Source organism: Artemia sp. Qi Xiang Cuo, chromosome 17, assembly GCF_049724085.1.
Source record: "Artemia sp. Qi Xiang Cuo chromosome 17, ASM4972408v1, whole genome shotgun sequence".
Classification (NCBI taxonomy): domain Eukaryota; kingdom Metazoa; phylum Arthropoda; class Branchiopoda; order Anostraca; family Artemiidae; genus Artemia; species Artemia sp. Qi Xiang Cuo.
This window is the reverse complement of record NC_142810.1, coordinates 12693306-12705695: the sequence shown is the minus strand read 5'-3', so window position 1 is coordinate 12705695 and position 12390 is coordinate 12693306. Positions and strand designations below refer to the sequence as shown.

Sequence of the window (12390 nt, the reverse complement as noted above, 5' to 3'; positions counted from 1 at the left end):
CACCTTAAAAGCTTTTTTTTCAAAAGTGTCTTCTGTTGTTTTGGGTTTTACCTTTTAGTTTTTTTTAAAGTTCTGGACAATTGTCTTACAAGTTCTGGATAGATTCATAGAAATCATGCGCATTACATAGGAATCCACAAAAATTCATGAAAATCAGGGTCAACCCTGGGAATCCGGATCATACCAAAGCTGTTTTTTCAGTGTCCGGTTTTGTTACGTTTCGCCTTAAAGTTTTTTTTCCAAAGTCTTCTGTTTTTTTAGGTTTCGCCTTGAAATTTTTTTTCCGTTTCACCTTAAAAGTTTTTTTTCACATTAAATGTTTTTTTCCAGTGTTTTTTAGGTTCTGCCTTAATTTTTTTTTACTTTCTTCAACTTTGTTGTGTTTCACCTTGAATGTTATGTTTTCAAAGTGACTTCAGTTATGTTAGCTTTTACCTTATTTTTTCCTATCTTAATGTGTTTTTTAATGTTCTGTTTTGTTAGGTTTTACCTGAAGTTTTTGGTTTCAAAGTGTCTTCTGTTTTATTACTTTTCACCTTAAAACTTATTTTACAGTGTCTTCTGTTTATTAGGTTTCACCTCAAAATTTTTTTTTCAAATTGTCTTCTACACTGTTGGGTTTCACCTTAAATGCATTGTTCTCAAAGGGTCTTCTATTTTGTTACGTTTCAGTTTAACAGTTTTTTTTCAAAGTGTTCTGTTTTTTACGTTTTACCTTTTTCCAGTGTTCTGTTTTGTTAAAATCCACCTTAAATGTTCTTTCCAGTGTTTTTGTTAAGTTTCACGTAACAAATGTTTTTCACATTAAATTTTTTTCCAGTGTTCTGTTTTGTTAGGTTTCACTTAAAATTTTTTTTCAAAGTGTCTTTTGTTTTTTTGAGGTTTCGCCATAACTTTTTTAGTGTCTTCACTTTTGTTGGGTTTCACCTTAAATGTTATTTTTTCAAAGTGTCTTTAGTTATGTTAGCCTTCATCTTCAATTTTTTTTCTTATCTTAAGTGTTGTTTTAAGGTTCTCTTTTGTTAGGTTTCATCTTAAGTTTTTTGTTTCAGAGTGTCTTCTGTTTTGTTACGTTTCACCTTAAATATTTTTTTCAGTGTCTTCTGTTTGTTAGGTTTCACTTTAAAAGTTTTTTTTTCAAAGTGCCTTCTGCATTCTTTTGTTTCACCTTAAATGTATTGTTTTCAAATTTTCTTCTGTTAAGTTACTCTTCAGTTTAATTTTTTTTCAAAGTTATTTGGTTTGTTACGTTTCACCTTAAAAGGTTTTTTTTCAAAAAAGGTGAAGACAGTGAAAAAAAGAATTAAGGTGAAACCTAAAAAGTCACTGCCATCTCTTCGCCTCTAGTAATAGAGGGCAGCACACCCGCTCAGATACACATGGATCCCCAAGCTAAGTGATCTTAACTGAACGTAATTTTTTGCATGTCCCTATCACTATGCCCGTGTGTCTCAGCAGGTTTTTCACCTTAAAAGATTTTTTTCAAAAGTGTCTTCTGTTTTGTTGGGTTTAACCTTAGAGTTTTTTTCAAAGTTCTGAACAATTATCTTACGTTTTGGATAAGTTTTGGATGAATTCATAGAAGTCATATGCATTGCATACATTTAAGCTGAACCCGAACAATGAAAAGACACATTAAAAAAACTTTTAGGTAATTAAGGTAATTATCTTAATTACCTTAATTCGCACTTTGGATCGATTAAGGTCCATACAGGATTTGTTGTGCTCCGGGTCAATGATGGCAAATTTTTTCACTGTGTTAGGGCCCACTGACACGCCATAAGAGAGATCCGCTGGAGAGATAAAATTTAAGCCCAAAGCGGCATCAGCCTCCTAGCAAGACAGTCATTATGATGAAGTTGGGATCAGTCGGTAGTTGAGTGGGACGGACAGTCCCACTCACATTTCCATGGCTTGTCATTCCATTCCTTGTCCAGTCTGGATTTGAAGGACGCAGCATTGGGTGCAGTCGCCGTTTCAGCTTGAAGGCTATTCCAATCGTTGACAGCACGCTCGGAGAAAAAGTGTTGCCGCGTTCGTGTTTTGACAGAGCATTTTGACAGCTTTTGTGAGAGTCCTCTTGTATGGTGCTGACTTGAATGTTTGGTAACAAGGGGTTTATTTGGTTGTGCGTTATACTTGCAGGTCAGCATCGTATCAAAACGAAGGCGTCTGAAGACGAGTGTTGGCAGCTGCATGCGTTCCAGTCTCTTAACGTATGGGAGATCTCGTAGGCCAGCTACGCACTTCGTGGCACGCCTCTGAACTCCTTCAATTAGACTGGTATCATTCATATAGGAAGGGGAGGTGAGACGTGTACCAAAATCCAAAACAGGCCTAACTAGAGCCTTATAGAACCTTAGAAAGACTGTACGGGAACGGCTGGTTATGGGGCGTTAGAGGAGACCAAGGCTTGAATTTGCTTTTGAAACTGCTTGTTGCCAGTTGCCGTGGAATTTCAATTGTTCATCTATCAGCACTCCTAGATATCTTTCTTCAGGACTTTTCTTCAGTACTAAATCAGCCAGTCAATTTGGATTGGACATGTTGTACTGGTGACGGGGGTTGTTTCTTCCAAAGTGAAGGACACTGCACTTCGATGTATTGAATTCAAGTAGCCAATCTTGTGCCCATGTTTGGATTTTAGAAGGTCAAACTGCAGAATTTGTTGATTTGCAGGACCGAACAGCTTGGAGTCATCGGCATAGAGAGTGATGTTGGTTACATTTCCTTTCACCATATCGTTGATATTTATGAGGAATAGGATAGGGCCCAAAACAGTACCTTGGGGAACTCTGCTTACAACATCACATGGTTCGGAGAAAACATTGTCGCCATTAGCTGTGAAGAGTCAAATCTGCTGAGTCTGATAAGTCAGAAAGTGCATGACCCAATCGATCACTTTCGCGTGGGTAGCTGCTGCCAAGAGTTTCAATCTGAGACAGTTGTGTGGTACCTTGTCGAAAGCCTTGGCTAGGTCTAGTAAAATCAGGTCCACAGGGATTACTTTCTCCAGATCATCTGTTATGATGCTGTATGTCTCAAGGAGATTGATCTCAACCGATTTTCCAGGCTGAAAGCCGTGCTGGTCACGGGAAAGCATATCATTGGTGCGGAGATGTGTCAGAATCTCACCATTCACAATCCGCTCAAGGGTTTTTGCCACTGCTGAGGTCAGACTGATGGGTCTGTATTTATTGGCTTTGGTGCGGTCACCTTTCTTTAATATTGGGGTTACATGGGTCAGCTTCCAGTCTATAGGTACCTTTTTTGTGTCAAGCAACAGTTGGAATATATTGCATAGTGGTTGTGCAATTTCTTTGGCAAGCTCCTTCAATAGTCTTGGGTGCAAGTTATCAGGACCGGCAGACTTGTTGACGTCTAGCGCTTCAAGTCGCTTTTGGACGACGGGGGGGAGTAGAATAGGTGGCATCGGGTTAGGGATGTAGTATGATGGGCTATTAGGAAGAGGGCTATCTGGTTCATTGGTGAAAGCCGACACAAACTGCCTGTTGAGGAGTTCGGCAATGTCCTTCAAGTTGGTCACTTCCTTGCTATCATCTGTACTGAGTGATTTTACTGATCGTCTGCTATGGTCCTTACTAGATACGTACTTCCAAAACTTTTTACTATCATCAGCTAGCTTGGACTCATAACTTGAGTAAAGTTGTTTAGTTAGGCTTCTTAGTTTGTTTCGAGCTTTCACAAACTTTTGGTAGTGTTCTTATTTCCCTCCTTTATTGTACTTTCTCCAGTACCATCCCTTCCTGTTTCTTTCCTTGCATATCTCGGGGGTCATGAAAGGTAGTGTTTTGGGCTTTGGCGTGAGTTTTACTGACGTGTGCTTTTTATGAAGTGTAAGTAGCTCGTCCTTTAGGTTAGCCCATTGTTGGTTGACGTCCCCTTGAAGTAAAAGTGGCCAAACTACGCCTTCCAGCTCTTTTCTGATTACCCCATAATCTACACAAGTTTTCTTTATGTAATCATTTTTTATCTTACGAAATGACAGATTCACTTCTAGGATTAAATGATCGCTCTTTCTTAGAGGGGGTAAGTAATTTATGTTCTGAAGCTGGTCTTTATCCCGTAAGAGCACTAGTTCCAGTAGAGTTGGTGTCTGGAAAAGTAGGCCTCTAGTAGCTTGTTCGACAATCTGGTAGAGATTAAGGTCGTGAAGGCACTCTGTGAATAGATTCGTGCTTCTGCTTCTGTTCGCAAGTACAGGTATATACGGGTATTCCTCTTTCCATATAAGGTCAGGGAAGTTAAAATCACCAGCTTAAGTAGGTTCCCTGTGTAATTCATAGTTGCTTTATGCAGCATTGTTGCTATTGTCCGCTCAGTTTCTTGGCAATTTGAGGCAGATGGGCTTTTATAAATACAATCTACTCTGGTTATTACTCCACTGCCGTCATCACACAGGTCGAACCATAAAGATTCGACAAATTGTGAGTTACCTGGGAGACATAATGACCGTATACTATAACATGTCTTGAATAGCACTAACGTACCACGCCTGCATTCTGGAGACTGTAGTTCGACACGACACCATACCCTGGAATCTTAACATGGGAATCTTCGAGCCTATTTCTACTAGACTTGGGAGAAACCGCAGTCAATAGAACCAGATCATAATTTTTGGAATAAATCACGGATTTCAGCTCATTCAATTTGTTAAGAAGTTGGTCTACATTAGTAGTTAGAGCAGAAAAATCTGGACTTACTCGTTTTTTGTGTTGCTTCATCTGGTCGTTGGTCCTGTTGCTCGGCTGACCCGAGTCCTCATCTGTTCCGCTTAAAGTGGTCACTGGCACTTTCAAGTTAGTAGTGTAGTAGCTTCCAGAGCTTGTTTAACTTTCCAATGAGCTGTCACTAGTCATGGATGAGAGTCTTTCCGTAGATATATCACTAGCATGTTCGGTAACTGATATATTTACATTATTTACACAGTTCACAGCTTGGAGTTCTACATTGGGGTCGGAGGAGGGTCTTCTCCTCCGCTTTCCAGGTTTTGACTCAATGCGGAAGTCGCGGATTACAAGGTTTTGTTCACCTCCAGCTGTTCTGTCCTTAAGCTCTGCAACAAGTGCTTTATAACTCTCTTGATCCTGTTTTGATCGATCACGGTGGAACTGTACCACTCCTTTCCTTGAGTAAGACTCTTTCAAGATCTGTTTTTTATTTATCTGAAACAATGACGCAGTAAACAAAAAGGGTGGTGCCGTATTCCGGGTTGGATCACTAGCCTGTACATTCTGCTTTAGGTGACAGACGTTGGTTATGGAACCGCAATTGATTCTGTACTCGGTTGAAAAAACGGCTTGAGAGTGCTAGTGTCATCAATGGAAGCGTTGATACCGTATGCAACAATGTTGTTTTTCCGTGACTCTCGGTCTTTTTCAGCACGGATGATGTGTCGTACTTCGGATTCTAAAGACTGCTGAAAGTTAGCACTAAGTGCTTGAACTTCTGTTTGCACAATTTGCTTTGTTTCGTCCACGCTACATTTCGAGGATAGGGCTTCTTCCACACTATTCACATTTTCTTTTATAGAACCTAGCTCAGCTCTAAGTGCCCTCTCAGTTTTCGAAATGGTATTGGAGAGACTACTCTGAAGGTTTCCTATTGCTTGCGTGATCACTGAAGTAATATCTTGGATAGTAGCTTCGGGCTGGGGATAATCAATTTAGGGGTAGTGTCATTTGATTTACACCAAGCAAAGTCTCATTTGAAGACATTTTCTCCTGCATTTTCACGAGAAGTTCATACTCTGCGTCGGATATTTTCAGGCAGTCACAACACATCCATTTCCTAAACCCATTACAAAGTAATGCTTTAAAGTCTTCTACTAGGTCTAAAGTACATAACAGGCATCTTACCTCATTTTTCTGGGGGCTCTCTCTGAGACGTTTTGGTTTTGAAGGCATTTCGGGCACAAAGCGTTCTGGGATTTATTTAGAAGAAAAACCGGGATATGTAATAATACGAAAATAATAGAATAATACGTAACAAAATAGAACAATATTTAAGGTGAAATGTAACATAACTTAAGGCACTTTGAAAACAAAACATTTAAGGGGAAACCTAACAAAGGTGAAGACACTGAAAAAAAAAATCAAGGTGAAACCTAAAAAACCACTGCCATTTTTTCACCTCTAGTAATAGATGGCAGTACACCCTCTCAAAAACACTTGGCGCCCCAAGCTAATTGATCTTAAATGAAACTAATATTTTGCATGCCTCCCTCACAATGCTCGTGTGTCTGAGCAGGTTTTCCACCTTAAAAGTTTTTTTTTCAAAATTTTCTTCTGTTTTGTTAGGTTTCACCTTAGAGTTGTTTTTCTTTTAAAAGTTCTAAACAATTATCTTATAAGTTCTGGATGAATTCATAGAAATCATAAGTATTGCAAGGAAATCCGCAAAAACTCATGAAAATCAGGGTGAACCCTGAATATCTGGACCATATCAAATTTATTTCTTTTTCATTGTTCTGTTTTGTGCGTTTCACCTTAAAAGTTTTTTCTTCAGTGATATGTTTTGTTAGGTTTCACCTTAAATATTTTTTTTCAAAGTGTTCTGTTTTGTTAGGTTTCACCATAAAAGGTTTTTTTCAGTCTTCTGTTTTGCTACGTTTCATCTTAAATATTTATTTTTCAGTGTTCTGGAACACTGGTTTTTTTCCATTGTTCTCTCACTATGCTCGTGTGTCTGAGCAGGTTTTCCACCTTAATTTTTTTTTCAAAAGTGTCTTCTGTTTTGTTAGGTTTCACCTTAAAGTTTTTTTTTCAAAGTTCTGAACAATTATCTTACAAGTTCTGGATGAATTCATAGAAATCATAAGTATTGTATAGATATCCACACAAATTCATGAAAATCAGGGTTAATTTTTTTCAGTGTCTTCACCTTTGCTGGGTTTCACCTTAAATGTTTCGTTTTCAAAGTGTCTTCAGTTATGTTAGCTTTTACCTTAAATTTTTTTCTTATACCAAGTGTTATTTTTTACAAAACCGAAAACTGGAAAAAAATACCTAAGATGAAACTTAACAAAACAGAATACTAAAAAAAACTTCTATGGTGAAACCTAACAAAACAGAAAACTTTGGAAAAAAATAGGGTGAAACGTAACAAAAACAGAACACTTTTAAGGAAAAATTTTTAATGTGAAACGTAACAAAACAGAACAATGAAAAAGAAATAACTTTGATATGGTCCAGATATTCAGGGTTGACCCTGATTTTTATGAATTTTTGCGGATTTCTATGCAATACTTATAATTTCTATGAATTCATCCGGAACTTGTAAGATAATTGTTCAGAACTTTGAAAAAATAACCAACCCTAAGGTGAAACCCAACAAAACAGAAGACACTTTTAAGGTGGAAAACCTGATCAACCACACGAGCATAGTGAGAGAGACATGCAATAAATTAGGTTCATTTAAGATCTATTAGCTTGGTGTGCCAAGTTTGTCTGAGTGGGTGTGCTGCCATCTGTTGCTAGAGGTGAAAAGATGCCAATGGTTTTTTAGGTTTCACCTTAATTTTTTTCCAGTGTCTTGACCTTTGTTGGGTTTCACCTTAAATGTTTTGTTTTCAAAGTACCTTAAGTTATGTTAAATTTCACCTTAAATATTGTTCTGTTTTGTTACGTATTACTTTATAAGGTTTTTTTTCAGAGTGTTTTCTGTTTTGTTGCAATTCACCTTAAAAGTTTTTTTAATTTGTCTCTGCATTGTTCGGTTTCAGCTTAAGTGTATGTAATGCTTATGATTTCTATGAATTCATCCAAAACTTGTAAGATAAATGTTCAGAACTTTGAAAAAAAACTCTAAGGTGAAACCCAACAAAACGGAAGACACTTTTGAAAAAAACTTTCAAGGTGGAAAACCTGCTCAAACACACGGGCATAGTGAGAGAGACATGAAGAAAATTAGGTTCATTTTAGATCACTTAGCTTGGGGCGCCACGTGCGTCTGAGGGGGTGTGCTGCCATTTGTTACTAGAGGTGAAAAGATGGCAGTGAATTTTTTAGGTTTCACCTTAATTCTTTTTGCAGTGTCTTCACGCTTTTAAAAAAACCTTTAAAGGTGAAACGTAACAAAACAGATCACTTAAAAAAAAAAATTAAACTGAAACTTAACATAACAGAAGACATTTTGAAAATAATACAATTAAGGTAAAACAAAAAAATGCAGAAGGCACTTTGAAAAAAAACTTCTAACGTGAAACATAAAAATTAGAAGACACTGAAAAAAACTTTTAAGGCGAGACGTAATAAAACAGAAGACAATTTGAAACAAAAAACTTAAGTTGAAACCTAACAAAAGAGAACCTTAAAAAAACTCTTAATATAAGAAAAAAATTTGAAGGTGAAGGCTAACATAACTGAAGACACTTCATGAAAAAATAACATTTAAAGTGAAACCCGACAGAGATAAAGACACTAAAAAAATTATGGCGAAACCTAAATAAAACATAAGACACTTTGAAAAATTTTTTAAGGTGAAACGTAACAAAACAGAAAACACTTTGAATTTTTTTTTAAAGTTAAACCTAACAAAATAGAACACTGGAAAAAACGTAATGGGAAAATTTTTTTTAAGGTGAAACTTGACAAAAACACTGGAAAAAACATATTTAAGGTGCATTTTAACAAAACAGAACACTGGAAAAAGGTAAAACGTAAAAAACAGAACACTTTGAAATAAAAAAAACTTTTAAACTGAAACTTAACATAATAGAAGACACATTGAAAACAATACATTTAAGATTAAACCCAACAGTGTAGAAGACACTTTGAAAAAAAAACTTTTAAGGTGAAACCTAGCAAACAGAAAACACTCTGGAAAAAAGCACTTTTAAGGTGAAACGTTATAAAACAGAAGACACTTTGAAAAAAAACTTCATGTAAAACCTAACAAAACAGAAAATTAAAAAAAACTTAAGATAAGAAATAAAAATTAAGGTAAAAGCTAACATAACTGAAGACACTTTGAAAACATAACAATTAGAATGAAACCCAACAAAGTTGAAGAAACTAAAAAAAAATTATGGCGAAACCTAAAAAAACAGAAGACACATTGAAATTTTTTTTGAGGTGAAACATAATAAAACAGAGGACACTTAGAAAAAAGCTTTTAAAGTGAAGCCTAACAAAACAGAGCACTGCAAGAAAAACATTTAATGTGAAAAAAAACTTTTAAGGTGAAACTGAAAAAAAAACTCAAGGGGAAACCTAACGAAACAGAACACTTTGGAAAAAAAACTTTAAGGTGAAACGTAAAGAAACCGAAAACTGAAAAAAACAGCTTTGGTATGATCCGGTACCCAGGGTTGGCCCTGATTTTCATGAATTTGTGTGGATTTCTATGCAATGCTTATGATTTCTATGAATTCATCCAGAACTTGTAAGACAATTGTCCAAAACTTTAAAACAAAACTCTAAGGCGAAACCCAAAAAAACAGAAGACGCTTTTGAAAAAATACTTTTAAGGTGAAACGTAACACAACAGAACACTTTGAAAAAAAACTTTTAAAGTAAAACGTAACATAACAGAAGACTCTTTGAAAACAATAAATTTAAGTGGAAACCGAATAATGCAGAGACACATTAATAAAACTTTTAAGGTTAAACGTAATAAAACAGAAGACACTTTGAAACAAAAAACTGAAGGTGAAATCTAACACAACAGAACTTTAAAAAAAAACACTTAAGATAAGAAAAAAATTTGAAGGTGAAGGCTACCATAACTGAAGACACTTTGAAAAAATAACATTTAAGGTGATACCCAACAAAGGTGAAGACACTAAAAAATATTATGATGAAACCTAACAAAACAGAAGACACTGAAATTTTTTTTAAAGGTGAAACGTAACAAAACAGAAGACACTTCGAAAATTTTTTTTAAAGTGAAACCTAACAAAACAGAACACTGGAAAAAAACTTAATGTGAAAAAAAATTTAAGGTGAAACTTAACAAAAACACTGGGAAAAAAACATTTTAGGTGAACTTTAACAAAACAGAAGACTTTGAAAAAAAACTTTTAAACTGAAACGTAGCATAACAGAAGACACATTGAAAACAATACATTTATGATGAAACCCAACAATGCAGAACACAATTTGAAAAAAAAACTAAAAGAAAAACAGATGACACTTTGAATTTTTTTAAGGTTAAACAAAACAAAACATAATACACTTAGAAAAAAACTTTTAAAGTGAAGCCTAACAAAACAGAGCACTGGAAAAAAAACACCATTTAATGTGAAAAAAAAAACTTTTAAGGTGAAACTAAAAAAAAAAAATTCAAGGCGAAACTTAACAAAACAGAACACTTTGAAAAAAAAACTTTAAGTGGAAACGTAAAAAAACCGAAAACTGAAAATAAAAGCTTTGTTGTGGTCCGGATTTCCAGGGTTGACCCTGATTTTCATGAATTTGTGTGGATTTCTATGCAATGCATATGATTTCTATGAATTTATTCATAACTTGTAAGACAATTGTCCAGAACTTTAAAAAAAACTCTAAGGTAAAACCCAAAACTAACAGAAGACACTTTTGAAAAAAAAAAGCTTCTAAGGTGAAACGTAACAAAACAGAAGACACTAAAAAAAACTTTTAAGGTGAAACGTAACAAAACAGAACACTGAAAAAAATTTTTTTTTTAATTCAAACCGTAACATAAGAGAAAACACTTCGAAAACAATATATTTAAGCTGAAATCCAACAATGCAGAGACACATTAAAACAAAATTTTAAGGTGAAACACGTGGCGCCCCAAGCTAAGTGATCTTAAATGAACCTAATTTCTGCATGTCTCTCTCACTATGCCTGTGTATCTAAGCAGGTTTTCCAACTTAAAAGTTTTTTTTATAAGGGTGTCTTCTGTTTTGTTGGGTTTCACATTGGAGCTATTTTTTTCAAAGTTCTGAACAATTATCTTACAAGATCTGGATGAATTCATAGAAACAAAAGCATTGCATAGAAATCCACATAAGTTCATGAAAATAAGGATCAACCCTAAAAATCCAGACCATACCAAAGCTATTTTTCAGTGTTTTGTTTTGTTACGTTTCTCATTAAAGGTTTTTTCACCTGAAATGTCTTTTTCAAGGTTCTGGACGTGTGTCTTACAAGTTCTGGATGAAATAATAGAAATCATAAGCATTGCACAGAAATCCACAAAAATTCATGAAAATCAGGGTTAACCCTGAAGGTTCGGACCATACCAATGACATCAATACAAAGCTGTGGAATTCATGAGCAATACATAAAAATCCTGATGAATTCATATAAATAAAGACCAAACTTTAGAAATTAAGGCCATCCTCTGAAAATCCAGATATATTCATAAAAATCAAGACCAAACTGTATAAATCAGGGCAAACCCTAGAAATCCAGACTAAACCCTAGAAACTAATACCAAACTTTAAAACCATGGTCAACCTCTAAAAAAAAAACAAAAAAAACAATCATCGTCTTATGATACCGTTCCAAGAACATTCAATCCACATAACCATTTGTTAATTGGGTTTATTGACTGTATCTGATGGTAAAATGTCGATGATACTAGCAACATTCAATGATGCTTTGCTTTTCTTAGAATTGTCATTAATTTCTATGATGATATTAATAAACATTCTATAGATACGATTTGCGACTGTATCATAGCATTATTGGAGTCATAACAAAGTAATGTATAAAATATTTTAATTGAAATAATGTCATACACATTGTTACATGATATTAATACCAGCATATAAAAAATTTAATGCATGAATTCGTTCCAAAAAATTGTTCATAATATTTTCTCGTGACAGGATACTTATTCCATTTCGGTGTCATATACAAAATTTAACCTGGTTTCAGCAATAATTGCATCATACATATCATAATGGGTATTATTGTCTTTATTGAGAGTATCTGATGGTAAACTGTCAATGATATTAACAACATTCACTGATGATTTGCTTTTCATAGAATTGTCATTAATTTCCATGGTTATATTATCTACCAATGCCCTTTTTATTTTGCCGGTGATTTCACCGTTTATTACCACACTATTTCTGATACTCAGACATGATATATTTAATGACATTGGTGAAACAGTATGCCTGTTTTTTTACCTTCCGTTGAATGCTAATACCCGAAAGATGGCGATAAGATTTATCAAGGGATAACGTGTTACCTGCACCATGAGCAAGAAGCTGACCCTCGTTGTCAACTATTGTTTTTAGGCTTGCATTATCTTTAAACAATATCATCTCTAAGAATTTTACTCTATTATATCCACCATCAGTAATGATGAAATTTTTAGGAAGTCCAAAGAAGTTACTCTCTCACTGTCAAGACAAAAGAAACGTACATTTCGAGTGGTTTCATCATTAGGGCT

General features: G+C 34.9%; 1 protein-coding gene across 1 annotated transcript; it reads right to left on the bottom strand.

The window, feature by feature from the left end:
- Positions 1–1865: 1865 nt before the first annotated feature.
- Positions 1866–2294, bottom strand: LOC148941901 (uncharacterized). Its single transcript, XM_089103177.1, has one exon. It carries the CDS (start codon positions 2292–2294, stop codon positions 1866–1868), a length of 429 nt encoding a protein of 142 aa, XP_088959303.1.
- Between the last annotated feature and the right edge of the window lie 10096 nt (positions 2295–12390).

Bases quoted from the DNA above. Each gene is read 5' to 3' on its own strand.
- LOC148941901 (XM_089103177.1), bottom strand. From the start codon at position 2,294: ATGAATGATACCAGTCTAATTGAAGGAGTTCAGAGGCGTGCCACGAAG.